The 16,246-nt window shown below is 42.8% G+C and overlaps 1 protein-coding gene across 13 annotated transcripts in view; it reads right to left on the reverse strand.

Annotated features, from left to right (window-relative positions):
• The window catches only part of HDAC9 (histone deacetylase 9), a 497,607-nt gene that overhangs the window by 240,048 nt on the left and 241,313 nt on the right, over positions 1 to 16,246 (reverse strand). For all 13 annotated transcript variants that reach the window (XM_069648491.1, XM_069648496.1, XM_069648495.1 and 10 more), the window contains exon 2: positions 8,431 to 8,672. In XM_069648491.1, coding sequence (XP_069504592.1) covers positions 8,431 to 8,672 — 242 coding nt within the window. The remainder of the gene's footprint in view (positions 1 to 8,430; positions 8,673 to 16,246) is intronic.

The following is a 16,246-nucleotide window of genomic DNA, read 5'->3' on the forward strand; positions in this document are numbered from 1 at the left end:
AGGTGAAGAAGAAGGCCAAAGGCGTTACAAACAGTGCAATATTACAGATGGAGGGAAGACAAAGCAGTAAGCGCTGGAAGAGATGTTACAGGCACAGGGGAATTACAAAGCATTGTAAACCACACATGCATTTGGGGGAGTTGAAGGGCAAAGCACTCTGAATCTAACATGCATTTAGTGCGAGGAGGTGGATACCAAATCACTGAGATAATGGTATGAATTTAGTAGGTCTAGGAGAATGCCAAAGCGGTGAGAAACCCACATGCATTTTGTAGGCAAGGTGAAGTCTAAAGATGGTTTATGTGTAGGAGAAAGCAAAAGCAATGAGAACATCAATTTTGTTTAGTAGACGGAGGAGAATGCCAACGCTCAAAGAACATAATTTGTATTTAGTAGGTGGAGAACACCAAAGATGTGAGAAATCCATGTGCATTTAGACAAAACAAGAAGGCAAAGTACTACAAATCCTAAATGCATTTAGAAAGCAGAGGAAAACCTCATAGCAGTGAGAACCTACATGCATTTCGATATTGATATTGATATTTTATTTGTATCGCGCTCATAGACAGGAGTTTCAGAGCGCAATGGCGGCAGAGGCGGTGACCAAAGCCATGAAAATCCCATGTCAACTTAGTAGATGGAAGTAAATGCCACAGCACAGAGATCTCCTGTGAATTTAGAAGGCAAAGGAGAACTCAATAGCTCCGAGATCCCTTTGTTCATTTAGCAAGCAGAGGAGAAGGCAAAAACAATGAGATTTCAACATGCATTTAGTATATCTATCAGAGGAGAATGTGCATTGCTAGGCACACTTCATTTTGTAAACCGAGACAAGGCTAAACCACTGAGATCCCCATGTGCATTTACTAGGTGCATGTGAAGGTCAGAGCACTGAAAACTCTTTATGTATTTTTTTCAGTGGAAGAGAATGCCAAAACAGTCAGAAGCCTACATGCATGTAGAGAAGGTCATGTGTATTGAGTAGGCATAGGAGAAGTCCAATGCACTGAGAACCCCATGTGCATTGTATAGGGGTAGAAGAAGAACATCAAAACAGTGAGAACCCCATAGGTATTTTCTAGGCAGTGGAAAAGCCAAAAAGATGTAGGCAGTATGCTAATTGTAGCGAAGAGGTCAATATGTTTAAGAAGCTGTAGATATCTTCGTCTGCAAAGAACAGGAGCATCAGTGCCAAGTGACTATGCTGCACAGGGAAGAAATGTAATCCTGCGTGCGCCACCATTGCACTGGCAGCAGATGACAGAGGATGGAGTTCAGAAGGAGGAGGTTGACATCATCTCAGCAACAAAGTGGGCAATCCTCAGGCGATAAACATGATAGGCTTTCTGAAAATAACCACCTCTGATGTCCTTAGAAACAGATGACAATGAAAAAGATTATGCTCCATCCCCTCACTCAAGATCAAGTGTCAACACTATTTTATTGATGATATTACATCCCTGGAGGGAGAGAAAGAGACATAACATGGGGGTTCAAGCACTGACAATCCCATGTAATTGTCAACTACACGCACTTTGCACAGTAAGTAAACTATGGCCATCCCCTGTGCACAAGTGTACAGTTATTTTCTAAAACCAGTCTGGAAATTACATGCTATTAGTAGTAAAACTTTGCAGTCAGTCACATAAACAGCCCAGCTCATCCATCATCAACAGCATCCACGCATATCTCCTGCAAAATGCACTGAGTAGATCCTAAGACGGATGGGAGCTTACGGATTTCATAGCCCTGAAACAAAACTTGTGTGTGTGGGGTTCTTTTTACAGCAAAATAGAAACAAACATATCTTGCCACCTGCCATTTGCAAAAAAGAGGCCTGTAAGGAAAGCAAGTAACCATAATGGGCACCTCCTCAACGTTGGCCCAACAGGGATTATATTTTCCTCATGCTTGCAAAAGAAAAACACAATGGCCTCCCATCCCTCAATTGCAAGCAATGAACACTTGTGCACAACAATGTTAAATCATTAGAACACAGAGTCACGTTGAGCCACAGATTTTCACAGGCCCTGCCAGAATATTGATCACGGGGGGCGGCGGCATCAGAATACAATCACGTGACTCTACGAGGGTACTTTGTGGGTAATAAAGTAGACATGATGATGGATATTTGGCCTATGTTCAAGGCACAGATTTGATACCCATCACCGGACACTGGGTCACCTTGCCCTATGCTGGTCATCAGCAAAGCACAGAACAACCGCTACAAAGTGACATTTTCCACCAGGCCCCTTTACGTATGGTGGAGCTTGGCAGCAAGACCCACAGTGGAGTTCATTTCTGAAAGAAATCAAGGGGGTTGTTTCACACTGGCTCAATCATTGTGGTTTACAATACGGCTTTGGGGCATCTCACAACAGGTCCGATTTTTGAGCTGCCTGGGGATTGGCAAAAACGTGTACATGCCATGCTTTGCCCGTGCCCTCCATAAGTGTGGCTCGGAAGATATGTGCCCACTTTAGCCACTCTTACCATACCCGGAATATGTCACAAAAGCTGCAGTGGAGACACCACCTTCCTTATAACCAGCTTAAAACTGCAATGCTGACCCACTGGAACTAACTCCTCCATATGCTGGTACATCTACCAGATATGTGCAATGCAGTGACTTGATATTACAAGAAACAGAACAGAAACACAGGCAGGTGTACCTCCCCCTCTGAAACCAGGGAACAAAAGTAATTGTATAAAGAAACAAACCAATCTGGGGGCATCAATTTAGAAAAAGAAAAATTCATTCTCGTTAACCACATGCTTTAGCAGTCTTATATTTACAAGGAAATGTTCTTCACAACAGGAATCAGACAGTATATTCAAACTCCAAATCAAGAAAACAATACCTATGAAAAACATTCATTAAAATCACAAACATACCTCCATCACTCCTCAACTGTCACATATGCACATCTCATAAGATGAGCAAAACAATATAAAACTAATCGCATTTGTTGAGTTTTGTTATATATATATAGAGATGGAAGGTATCATTTCTTCAAGTCTCCCTCTTCCACCCAATGCTCCACAACTCAACAACCCAACCGGTTTCGAAGTATACAGTGATTTATAACGTCGTCATCAGGGGACGGACACTTCCAACAATAAAAATGAATTTGAGGTAATTTTGAAATTACTGTCTGACAGCCCATATGCATATCTTCAAACACAATCAACTGAAGAGAGAGGCACCAGATCAGTAAAGGTATTTGATTAGTAGTCAGGGAAAAGTTAAATCAGTTAGACAAACCCTGACCGCAAGATTGAGACAATACAGAAACCCCTCCACCAAGTTTCCACAGAACAGCCGGAGACCCAGTTCATTGCGGAAGCCCAAACCACCAATTGTGCCACCATACACCAGGTAGACCCTCCCTAAATCAAAACTATAAAAAATAGTCCAATATCATAGAGGGCCAGCCAGAACATTGAAAAGAGATGCTGAGTATATCTGGAAAATGCAATTCAAACAGCCAATTCAAAACACCCCAAGATCTGGGTAGAATTTCAAAAGAACATCCATGCCCAAAATTACTAGGCACGGAATGGGGAGAATGGACTATAAATAGTTCTCACCTGTGCATTCCTATTATATTTCCAACACTACTACACCCGCCAATCACACCCAGACCATTCCAACCCGGCTCACCCCTGAGCCAAAGGCCCGTCCTCTGCAATGTGCCTTACTCAACCCCAGATCGCTGGTGGTGCATGCACATGACTTCCTCAATCTGATCACCAGTAACAACCTGGACATCCTCGCACTGACAGAAACCCGGCTAATATCCTCCTCTGGCCTGGTGCTATCCATAGCTTTCCCCATCGAATATGCCCTACTTCGCTGTGACAGAACCCAGAAAACAGGCGGTGGTGTAGCCCTGATCTACAAAAACACTATCCTCCTATACTCCCCCAATGCGACCCCACTCCCCAAATGTGAATCCATTTCCGACAAAATCAAATACTCCCCCAATGCCTCCATCACTCTCCACCGTATCTACCCACCTTCATCATTCGAAGACAACCTCTCCCAGCTGGCTCTAACCAATCTTAAACCTACCACCCAACTCCTAATTGTGGATGACTTTAACCTTGGATACAACTACGTTATGGAATCAGATGCCGCCGCACTGGCGAACACCATGTCAGCCCAAGACTACACCCAACTGGTCACCGAATCCACAGATGCTGTGGGCTGCATGCTAGACTGGATTCTGGATCATAAAAGTAACTCTACCATCCTATCCAACCTCCCTTTCCCATGGTCTGACCATAACACTGTCATTTTCACCATCCCCTCCCGAGCCAACACAGTCTTCTATGCTTTCAACCTACTATCACGCCAGCTACCATCATGGGCTGCAGCACCCGTAATCTAAGGACAGAGTGAACCTTTGAAGAATATAGAGTCTGTAGTTCAGTCCCAAAGGTCATCGTGAAGTGACACAGCCTTAATTGTCTGAAACAGTGCATTCTGCAAAAGAGACCTGAAAGTCCATTGCAAACTAGTATGTTTTATTACCCAAAGTAATGCATGGCATGCTAGGAAAGTGAGTCTCAAAACCCCGAGTGAAACCAGACAATGTTCATAACCTGTAACACTGCATATTGAGAAAGAAAATCTCAAAGAGCCAAGTCCGTCTTTTATGTCATTGAGTCGGTCAGACTGAATTCAGACAACAAAGAGAAACGTGTACCAAGAAAAATATTTCTGGCAAATCAAAAATGTCCAGGGACTTTTTCTAACTAATTCATATTAAATGTATATTAGATCTTTGTGTTATTTACTTATTTTTCTTAACTCATATATACACAAGTCAAACGTGTATGTGCAGATTAAACATGCAATACATTGCTAACACTAATATGTGGATTTCGTTGAAACGGCATGAGGAAAGGTGCCATCCCGATGCAAAGTCTTTTGTCGTTACCGGTGCTTAGCATGGGAAGTATTCCTCACTTGTTTCCTTCTTCTTACATTTCTTAATTTCCAGCCTGGCGAGGTTGTGCCTCCTTGCATTGCAATATACTCTGGAGATGCAGAGGTTTATGGACTGCAGATGTGATCCTTAGTGGACACTGCCGTGCAGGTGATGCAGCTTCTCTTAAATGAGATGAAGACTTGAAGTGGACACTGCAGCTCCAGGGGGAGAGGAGAGAAGTGATCAATTCTCTTCACAGCTTTAATGAGCCCGGCTGTGGTTTGTTGGATGGATTATAGAGGGTTCAACATTGCGGCTGGCACACCTGTGAGGAAGGTGTTAACACTATCCTTCGATTGAAAGACCAGTACGGACATTGGTACAAAGGGCACGATCTTGTGTATAAGAATCACCAGATAGAAAGCCATTATACATTTTCTACAGGTGCGAGCTTTGAATGAGAGGTCGCCACCAACAGCACATCTTATTGATATTCAATTAGTAGTCAGCTGCAGGGTGTATCTGTTGAGCTTCTTGAGATTCTGAAAGTTATGTATTTGGCAGTGCTTGGAGGGATTTGCCAAGAGGGTGTAGGCTTTCTTCTTCAGATAGCCAGGCCACATCTAGTTCTATATGAGTAAGGGGCAGTCTTGGAGTTGATGGATGTTGTATGTACAGCTGACCTTTAGGAGGAGCTGAATGCCATCAGCATATTGATGCATCTTGTGGTTGTGGTTGACAAGGACTCCCCCAGGGGCTCAATGATGATTGGAGATAGCATGGGTGCCTGTACAACTGGCCACCTAGATGAACCAGTGTCTGTCAGCACGGTAGGAGGGGAGCAAACCCAGAGCATGTTCATCAAATCCCATGCTGGAATCCAGGATTCTGCGGAGTGATTTATGTGTTTGAATTTGGAGGAAAGGTTAAGCAGGAGCAGAAGGCATAGAGCTCCCTTGATGACAATGTAGAGAGCGTCAGTAACTGGATGGTGGTTATCCAGACTCTGGAAACTGCGTATGCTTCTGATCTACCATCTCAAACGCAGCCGTCTATTATATTCACCCCTCTCGCGAAAACAGGGGAAACTGCAAGTCAAGTGCAAAGCAACAAAGAATAAAGTGGGATCAATAACTGAGAGGATAAAAAGAAAGGGAGTCTCGGGAGGATAGCTCAAGGGCCTTGGAAGCAAGACGACACGGAGCAACGCAGGTTCGATCCCCGGTCCGCTAAGAAAACTCTGGGTGTTAAGCAAGTTATAAATAACCAATCATATCAAAGTACAGTCTGTAAATAAAAACTAGGTAAAAATACAGTGTCATCAACAGCAGACTTATAATAAAAAAGGTTACAAGGTATTGCTTATATTGACAAAAGCACCACAGATTTAACAGTTTCACCAGAAGCAACCCTGATGATACTCATGTCGAAAAACACAATGCAAGGGGAAAAGGAGCAGATGCCAAAACTTGTAAAATGTGCTTGATCTACAATGACAACGAGCCAATAGGAATTTGAAAATAGGGCCACAAACTAACAATTCTGGAGACACCAAAGGAAATCACAGCCAGAATTCAAAGTCCTGGTTTGATGAGCAATGGAAACAGTGAACAGGATAAGCATTGCACTGACACATAGAAAGCCCCCTTCTGAAAGCTATACACAAAACATATCACAGGCCCTAAAGGAAGACATCAAACTGCAGTTTTTCATTGATGCACCGCCAGCGCACAACCTAACAGAAAATCTTCCAGTTATTGGCTCAAGGGGTTCGTAGCTATTAAAAGAATATAAAAGAAAATTCCAAAATGTGTTTTTGCAAACCGTTGAAGGAGGCGGGGCACGGGAAGCCAAATAAATACCAGAGGGAAGGATCAGCAAATTGAGAAGTCTGATGGAAAGGCAGAAATTGACACATAAGGTGAAAAAGATAATAAAAGCCTTGTGTTCCCCAACACACATCGGTAAATCTATCAGTCGAAGCAAGAAGAGTTGTAGGACCCGAGTAGGCTGATTTTTCGTTTTTAAAAATGTTTTTATTGGTAGATCCCAATGCTAAGCGCCTCTTTCAAACATTTTATTGTATATCATCTAATGGTGGCAAAGAGCTTAGTGTCCCCTGGCCCGCGACATTTATATCATGTCTGCGTGAGTCAAAAGACAATTTTGCAAAACAAATTGAAAAAGTATTTTGTAATCAATCAATCGCATTCTTGGATAACTCGTACAAGCGGCCGGTTTACCAAAAGATTTAAACTGAAATCCATTGGAGTTACTGGCCTACAAGTTAAGTAGCTCAAGCTATACAAAGCTATAGCCTTCCAGGTACAGGGTTCGTGAAAATATCAAGCTTTCTTAACCCAATTATGGTGGCTGTATGAAATGTTATCATGCATTTCCACACCAATACACAGAAAGCAAACAAGCTTCCAATGGCCCTGTTTTTTCCTTTAAGATTCCACATTCAAAGTAACCTCCAGAGGTTTGCTGTGGGCCAAACTTGAAATGAAAAAACCCACAAAATAAACCGAAAAACGATGGCGATGGCAACTTGCAATTCGGTCACAAGGATCCAAGTTAGCAAAGTCCAGAAGTGTGAAAGGGCAAACAGCAAATGCAAGATAGGTGTGAAGCAATGGTGCCATTAGGATTGTTGTGAGCTTTCATGTGAGGACAGATACTAGAAAAGGCAAGTGACATTCCAAAACCTAAAACTCCAAAATCTCATCACTATTATATGGAGTTAGATCAATATCATTAGCCCGAACAATCATTTTCTCTTCATTTTATTAGGCTCGAAAGAACTTGTATGTAAATGCAAAGCGATGAGCTGCAGTACGTTTCAATAAACGAAAATGATTTTTAAACATTTGAAAAAAATGGGCAAAGTAAATTAATCAATTTAATAGTCATCAGTTTGTCAATTTTGAAATGACGAAGCGCTGCAATGGCCCTACTGGAATTCGAGTGTGCAAAGTTCAGACTGGCACCATGTTTGTTATGAGAACGCAATCTGTGCCATATGCCCAGCGACAATGCCACCATACAACACTTCCCGTTACTCTAAGGAGTGCATTGAACAATACAGTGCACAAAACTGACCAGAACTTATTGAGACCAAAGAACAACCAATTGGGTCCTTCCTGCACTAGAGTCTGCCGAGAAGACCCAGCTGCAACAGTCATGCTATATAACATTGTTAACTAGACACAGCAGAGGAAATGCATGTGTCGTTCCACGCCTAAGGCCAAAACAATTGTTGCCTAAATAACCCAAAGGACCTTCCTCCGAGATTAAGTACTTTTGGAAAATGCTGCACTGTGATTATTGATTTTCTCATGGAATTGAATAACTACCTCTCGCACATGCGTACACTCTTTTAGATCAGTGATTGCATGAATGACCTCTGTAGTCAACATGCTGAGCTAGTTAATGAGAATGACCACATTTTAATGATATGAAAGTGTGCAGCTTGTGCACGGACAGAAGATACCTTGATGTGTTCTTGGAGCTGTGCCTCGTGCTGGCGGGTCAGGTTTTCATGCTGTTTCTGAAACTCTGCAATCAGTAGTTGCTTCTGAATTTGCTGTTGCTGCTGGATTAGGAGAAGTTCTTGTTGCAGTTGCTTCTCGCGCAACGCGGGGTCAACCATTGGCATCATCATCCTGAGGTCTGTCCGTAGATCAAGTGGGGTTACAGGCTCCAATCCCATTGGGACCTCTGACTTCACTTCCACTGCAAAGAAACATCACATTAACATATGATTGCTAATGGCATTTAAACAGATCATGTTAAGCAGTAATACAAGGAATTAATGTTGACGTATGTGCGATGGCAAAGAGAAGATATCACTGAGACTGCACATCCGGCATCATGTAAGAGAAAAAAAAAACAACTTCTGGATAAAATCCATTCATTAACAACACTGGCACTAGAAGATGACTGGACGGTGGCAATCATGGTTATAGAGTCAGCTTGAACTGGTGGTAATGCCAATGAAACCAGTATGGTATGAGATGAAAGCCCAAGTGGGTTTTACGCTGCAGCTGGGCATGGCACGTTGCCCTGAATGTACCAGCAAAGTGGGTGCTGGAAGAGACGTGTGTCCGATAGAGGGTGAGGGTGAGAGGGGTGCCTGCGGGTGTTCACGATCTCTGTGAAGTATGCCTCGGAGACAATGTGAAGAGTAAATGTGTTTATTTACTATGAGAGTCTCCGGCGCCCTGCACTGCCGCTCACAATCTCCGCTCTCTCCCTCAACCCGTCTCCACCTCTCTCGTTCCGAACACCACTTCAAACACTAACATTCCATATTCGCATGCAGGCAGGGACGCCGTAGCTAGGAGACAATGACATAGGATACTACATCATCTCCCCCTTTTTCCACTTAATAATATTAATTATACAGAAACAAATTAAACTAAGAAGTACATTTTAAGAAATACGATGAAACAACAAATTAACAACGTAGTGCTAAATAACCAAATATCAATTGACTAAAGCGTATCTGAATAACATGTCTATATACTGACAAATGCATTACAAACAACCGCTTCACAAAATAAAACACAATTAGTGTGTCTATGCTGCATTCTCATGACATAATCTCTACTTCCACATAACAAAATCTTTCGTCCAGAACGGTTACCTCTTTATTCTAGGGTTACGCACCATCTCACATACTAGCTGACTGTTATGTCTAATACCAACATTCCTGTTTTCATCATTCATACAAGAGTTTATTCTCCGACTCACACTATCTTCCCCAGACTGATTACTTCCTGGAGCCTGGCTACCAGCCAAAACATCACAATTGTCTCTCACATGTAAATCCTCCATATTTTGAGAGACAGAATCAGAAACAACATCAGTCTCCAAATTCAAATTGTCTTCACTATACATCAAATCATCAAGAACACGATCTTATCTGGGTTGATTCCTATTACCATAATCCAGTTTCCAATTCCATTTGCTTACTCTGTCAATGTTCCATACTGAACCATCACTCACCCTTATTGCCTTACCAAGCAGTTGCAGCACTTTAACCGGTTTACTGTATTTAGAATCACCTTTCCTCACACTGTGACCTAATTTTATCCTTACCATATCACCTGGTGAAATTTCAATCCTGCGTTTACATCCCAATGACATCCTATTATTAACTCCATGGCATTTACTATTTCTCAATTCCCTGGACTCTGACACTCTTTTGCAATTTATCCACTCTGGAGTGAGTAATGTGTTGGGAGCCCTGCCCCTCATCAATTCAAAAGGAGACATATTCAAACCCCTTTTAACTGACATTCTTAAACTCCATAATTTCTCCATAAGTGCTTCATTCACAGGCATGTTGTTTCTTAAAGCCAATTCCACTGTCTCCACAACCATCCTGTTACACCTCTCAACTAACCCATTGGTTTGGGGATGGTACAACGCAGAAAACTTCCAAACAATTCCAGATGTTGTGGCAAACTCTTTAATTTCCTTGCTTTTGAACTGAACCCCATTGTCACTAATAATGGTTTTGGGAAAACCTTCTCTCCAGAATATGTCTTTAAGAAATTTGATAATTTCTCCAGAATCAACTTTTTTGACAGCGTTCAATTCCACCCAGCTTGAATAATAATCAATCATAACAATTAAAAACCTTTTTTCCCCTATAAGTCTTGCATAAGGTCCTACAATGTCAATGCCTAACTTCATCCACGGAGCCTCCCCTTTATCTATGACAACAGGTTCTGACTTGAAGCTCCTACAACTTTTATCAATGTTCTGGCAAGGCCAGCAGTTTCTGACAAATCTCTCAATTAAAAGATCCATACCTGGCCACCAGTATGCAGAATGTACATTAGTTTTAGTCCCTGTTATGCCAGGATGTGCTTTCTCTATGAGCTCCTCATACAGAACCTTCAGAGGTATCAACTTACTCCCCCTCATCAAAAATCCTTCCTCCATAGATAACTCATCCTTCACTTCCCAACATTCCATAGACTCTCCATCAATCAATCTCTTTTCTGGCCAACCTAGCATCGTGAAATCTGCAATCTTCTGCAATGTTATGTCTTTGGAAAACTCATCCAACCACTTTTCCTTAGAGGTTACCTCTAGAACAACCGCCACTATATCCTCATTGCCTTCTGGCTCCAAATCCGCATTCTTTAATGGTAGCCGTGATAAATAGTCTGCAATAACATTTCTTTTACCTGGTACATACCTTGTCACAAAATGATAATCCTGTAATTTAATGCTCAACCTAGCCAACCTAGGTGATGCCTTACACATACCCTTCACAGATAGCACTTCAATGAGTAGCTTGTGATCGGTTTGTATGATAAACCTCCAACCCCACAGATACTTTCTAAAATAGTTCACAGCCCATGAGCACGCCAATAGCTCTTTTTCAATAACGGAGTACCTGCTTTCTGTGTCTGAAATTGCTCTGGAGGCATAACAGATTGTTTTCTAATTGCCACTTTCATCAATTTGGGACAGGACTGCTCCTAGCCCATGACCACTAGCATCTACCGCAACTTTGGTCAACCTGCCAAAAACATAACCACCCAATTCTTTTGAATTACAAATTTGTCTCTTGATGCAATTTACAGCCTCATCACACTCATTACTCCATACAAATTTGACATCTTTTTTTAACAATTTCCTTAATGGTTCTGTAACATTTGCAAATTTCTCAACAAATTTGTTATAATATTCACAAAGTCCTAGAAATGACCTAAGCTCATATTTATTACTAGGATTAGGAGATTCCCTGATCGCTTTCATAGCATCACTCTTCGGTTTATACCCTTTGCTGTTGACTGTGTGCCCCAAATACTCAACTTCATCCATGCCAATCTTGCATTTATTCTTCTCAATTTTCAAACCCACGCTCTCCAATTTCAACAAAACATCTTTCAATCTCATGTCATGTTCCTATCGGCCTTTGCCAAATACAATAATGTCATCTTGGTAAACAAATATTCCCTTCAATCCCTTCAGCACATGCTCCATGACCCTTTGAAACACCGCTGACGCTAGTCCAAACGGCATGCGCTTGTACCTATACAGCCCATGTGGAGTAACAAAAGCTGTGATGTCTCTGCAGTCTTCCGTCAGAGATATTTGATGGTACGCACTAGAGAGATCCAGAGTAGAGAACACATTTGCAACACCCATACGATTTAGCATTTCTGAAATTATGGGGAGGGGAAAAATGTCAACTATGACGTTCTTATTCACATCTCTGAGGTCTACACAAATTCTAAGATTTCCATTTTTTTTCATCACAACTACAATGGGGCTTGCCCACTCCGACAATTCGATCTTTTCAATGACTCCCTCTGCTTCCAACTTTGCCAATTCTTGTTCTACTTTGTCTGCTATGGCAAATGATATAGGTCTAGACTTCACATGTGTGACCGGTACCGTTCCATCCTTTAGACGAGTCCTATGTGAAAAGTCTTTCAGTAGTCCCAATTTCTTCTGCTGTGTGCCATTTATACTCTCTATTTCTTCTCTCTGCTTGCAACTTGTATTGACAATTAAGATTTGTACATTGTCACAAGGGTCTAATCTGATACGGAGACCAGCCTGATCCCTGCATCCAATAATGTTGACTCCTTTCTCTGCAACATATATCTTCACTTCTGCCTTCCTGTCTTTGAATTCAATGATGGCTGAAAACCAGCCAATTTTCTTGATCTTTGACCCCTCGAATCCACCAGGATTTTGTTTATATCAGATTCATTGAATTTGCTCTTAAGAGCCAATGCTAGTACATTTTTCCAGGTTTTCTTCGTGATAATCGTCCATGGAGAACAACTGTCAACTTTCACTTTAAGCCTCCATTGTCAATTATAATGACACAGCTTGGGCATTTGAATTCACCCTCAGGAGGCACGCGGATGGTAAAAACTCTATCTTCATCCGATTCTTCGTCTTCCTCCTGTATGACCGAAATTCTCTTCTTCCGTCTGCACGTGACTGCAAAATGTCCCTTAACTCCACAATTACTACACTTCTGTCCGACTGCAGGACAATGCTTGGCATAGGCAAAGTGTCCCGTTCTTCCACAATTGTAACATCTGTCAGCTTCTTTAAGTTGTGGGGCATTCGGTCTGGGTTCGGTTTTCAACGCCAATTCTTGCACTTGCCAAGATGTCCTTTGTTCTCAAATCCCCTGGACCTGCAACTCTTGGTTGCATAGTTTTCTGCACGTTCTCTTGTCCTAAGAGTGTTGACCATGCCTTGTTCTCCTGAATCCAACGTAGGTTTGTCATTCTGTTGCTGCATGTTTAGAACAGCCTCTTGTTTCCTATTTTTCATTTCATTGGAGCACAGATGACTGTGTTCTATACGTTTGGCAATGGCCATTGTTTCTGGCAAGGATGGGTTTCCCACCATCCAAAGTCTGTCCTGCACCAAACTATCTTTTGCGTGTATGATGATTTGACCCCTTATGAGTTCATCCAATGTGATGCCATTCCCAAAACGACATGTGCGTGACAACGCCCTCAAGGCTGATATATAATCTTCAATAGACTCATGTTCCTTTTGAGTTCTGGTGTAGAAGTTATACCTGTTTATAGCTACATTGGTCTCAGGTGTATAATATTTGTATAGTTGTCTTATAGCATTTCATGTTCATCAGTATCCCCAGCTTCATCCACAGGCAATTCTAGTAACTCCCTATACTTCCTCTGTCCTTCCAATCCCAAGGCGTGGAGCAGCAGTGATTTCTTTTTAAGCAGAGTTAAGCCTTCCTGGTCAATGGTCTGAACATAGTTCAACCAAAATTCCTTCCATTCCAACCAATTTACAACAGGTTGACCTGCAGTTGGGAGGAAACTAGCTGGGGGTTGTATGCTGATGCCCTGCATGTTTCTGGAAAATTGTGTCTGTAAGAGATGAGGTCAAATCCAGTTGTGGGGTTCAAACTGCTTTGAAGTGATTCAACTCTCCAAATCACTTGCAAGAAATTCTGTGTTCAAAAAGTACTGCGAGGAGGATGAGGAGATTCCTATCTACTCCTCATTTGCCTGGTTCCAATAAATACAGATCATGTGATCTGTGTTAGTGAGGAGGGTCCCTTTCCTCAATACAATCTGTGCGAGATGCTCATTGGTGGTTTGATTGGCTCAGCAGCCAATCAAAACCGATACAGCTGCTGCAGCAGTGAAGACACAAGCAAGAAAAAAAACAGCACGAACTAACGCGATCCCACGCGTTTATTCGGAGCATCCGCTCTCTACTTGGATTAGGTAGGGCTCCGGTAGGACAACACGACTCTTCCCCAGCTCAAGCCACGCAACGCTTTGCGAGGGCTCGGAGCGGCCGCTCTCGGTTTGAGATCCCCAGCGGCTTCGTGGGTTCTCAGGCCGCCGGCGAGGCTTGTCGCCAAAATGAAGTATGCCTCGGAGACAACGTGAAGAGTAAATGTGTTTATTTACTATGAGAGTCTCCGGCGCCCTGCACTGCCGCTCACAATCTCCGCTCTCTCCCTCAACCCGTCTCCACCTCTCTCGTTCCGAACACCACTTCAAACTCTAACATTCCTAACTCGCGTGCAGGCAGGGATGCCGTAGCTAGGAGACAATGACATAGGATACTACACTCTGGTGGCTGGTTCAGACCTGGGTGTGGAAGAAGGTTAGGAGGTAAATTCTGAAAGTGTTGAAAGAGCGCATCTCAGGAAAGCAGCTGTGATCTGAGAAGAAAGGGGTTAGTAGTGATGACCAATAAGATGTCCTTGAGAGATAGGTCCTTGCAGGAAGACCCTCATGAAATGAGGTGGCGATGAAGATCTGTGAGGTACATCTGTGAGAAGGGATGGGGAGGGCAGCAACCATGCAGTTCTATGATATCATAAATGTCAGGCGTCCTGTGAAGTTGTGCTATGCCATGTCAAAGATATTTAACTGGCATTCACTAAGATTACTGTGAACACTTCTATTAGAGCCTGGATACATTCTGAAAGCTCATTGTTGAGAACCCTTGTCAAATAAAGGCAGGGATTGTTCTCTTATTCCACACAGATCATAATGCAGTGCAGCAATGCTTGCTTATAGAAGGAATACTTGCTTCAAATTCTAAGGAACTGCACATCACCTAGATCCTTGTGGCACAAATGGAAAGGAAATCACCATAGGTATCTTTCCTTCTCCTCAAGATGGTGCCTGATAAACTCCATAATGTTCCCACATGAACGTCCTAGTCTGTTCCAACATGGCGCTTCCCATAGTGCCACGTCACAAAGAAGGAACGTCAAGGAAACTTAAGGTGAGACCACAGGTGGATCTCTGCGTCTCTTTGTTTCTCTAACCACTGACACTGTTATTCCATGTTTGCTCCGGCATCCTCCGTTCCTTTTCTTTTCATCGCCTTCCTCCCTCTTTTGACTTATCTCCCTTCCCTTCACTAAATACTGTCCTCCTACCTATTATGCTGTGTGTTTTCCATCCTGTACTCGCCTCCCATTCTGCTGGTATCCATCCATTAGCCACCTTGATTTCCTTACGCATCCCACAGCCTTCCAGATGGTTATCTACAGCAAACCTGTTAAGGATTCCTCTTCTGCCAACTACTCCTGAGGACCACAGGTTTTATTCACCAGCAGGTGTCCCATGGGTGTTTGCCCGTGGGGTACACAGAGCCCTGTTTGTTCACTCAGGCCTCAAGATACCTTGAGGGCTGCTCCTACAATACCCTGCTACTACTGAGACAGCAAATGGGTTAGTGCTTGTCGAAATGGCTTAAAAACCCTATGCAAGCTTTTTGGCCCAGAACCTTTTTGTGAATGTTTGGAGACTTGGGGTTTTACCCTAAGCTACCCAGGGAAATCCAAACATCGACCCCTTGCTCGTTGGGCTTAGAGTGGAACAACTTCACCTCACTGACGAGGACACAAAGGCTGAAACACGTGTCTGGGTTGCCGTTGGTACTCTTGTTCAGAGGCGACAGGCCTATCTTGTCGGTGATGGACTGCGCAAGTGGTTAGGACTAGACTGATATGCAAATGGATAGTTCTCCTCTGTGAAAGGAACAGTGAGCTTAAACGTGGTTGTAGACCCTCTCGAGTTGGTACGTACGGTCCACAGAACAATTATTTGGCCATGTTCGTTCTCGCTAGAGGGGCACCCAGACCATTTTGTGAAAGCCTTAAGAACATCTCCAGGAACACCCTGTATTGTGTGGACTTTCTCGAATTAATTAATGTGGCTGTATTTTTATTGCAGAACCATAAAGCTATAGTACAACTGTGACGTGCTGCGATATAGCCATTTTTTGTTTGTGGTATTTTTATTGGCCAGCCA

This window comes from Ambystoma mexicanum, chromosome 2q (assembly GCF_040938575.1).
Source record: "Ambystoma mexicanum isolate Mex_15411 chromosome 2q, UKY_AmexF1_1, whole genome shotgun sequence".
Classification (NCBI taxonomy): Eukaryota; Metazoa; Chordata; class Amphibia; order Caudata; family Ambystomatidae; genus Ambystoma; species Ambystoma mexicanum.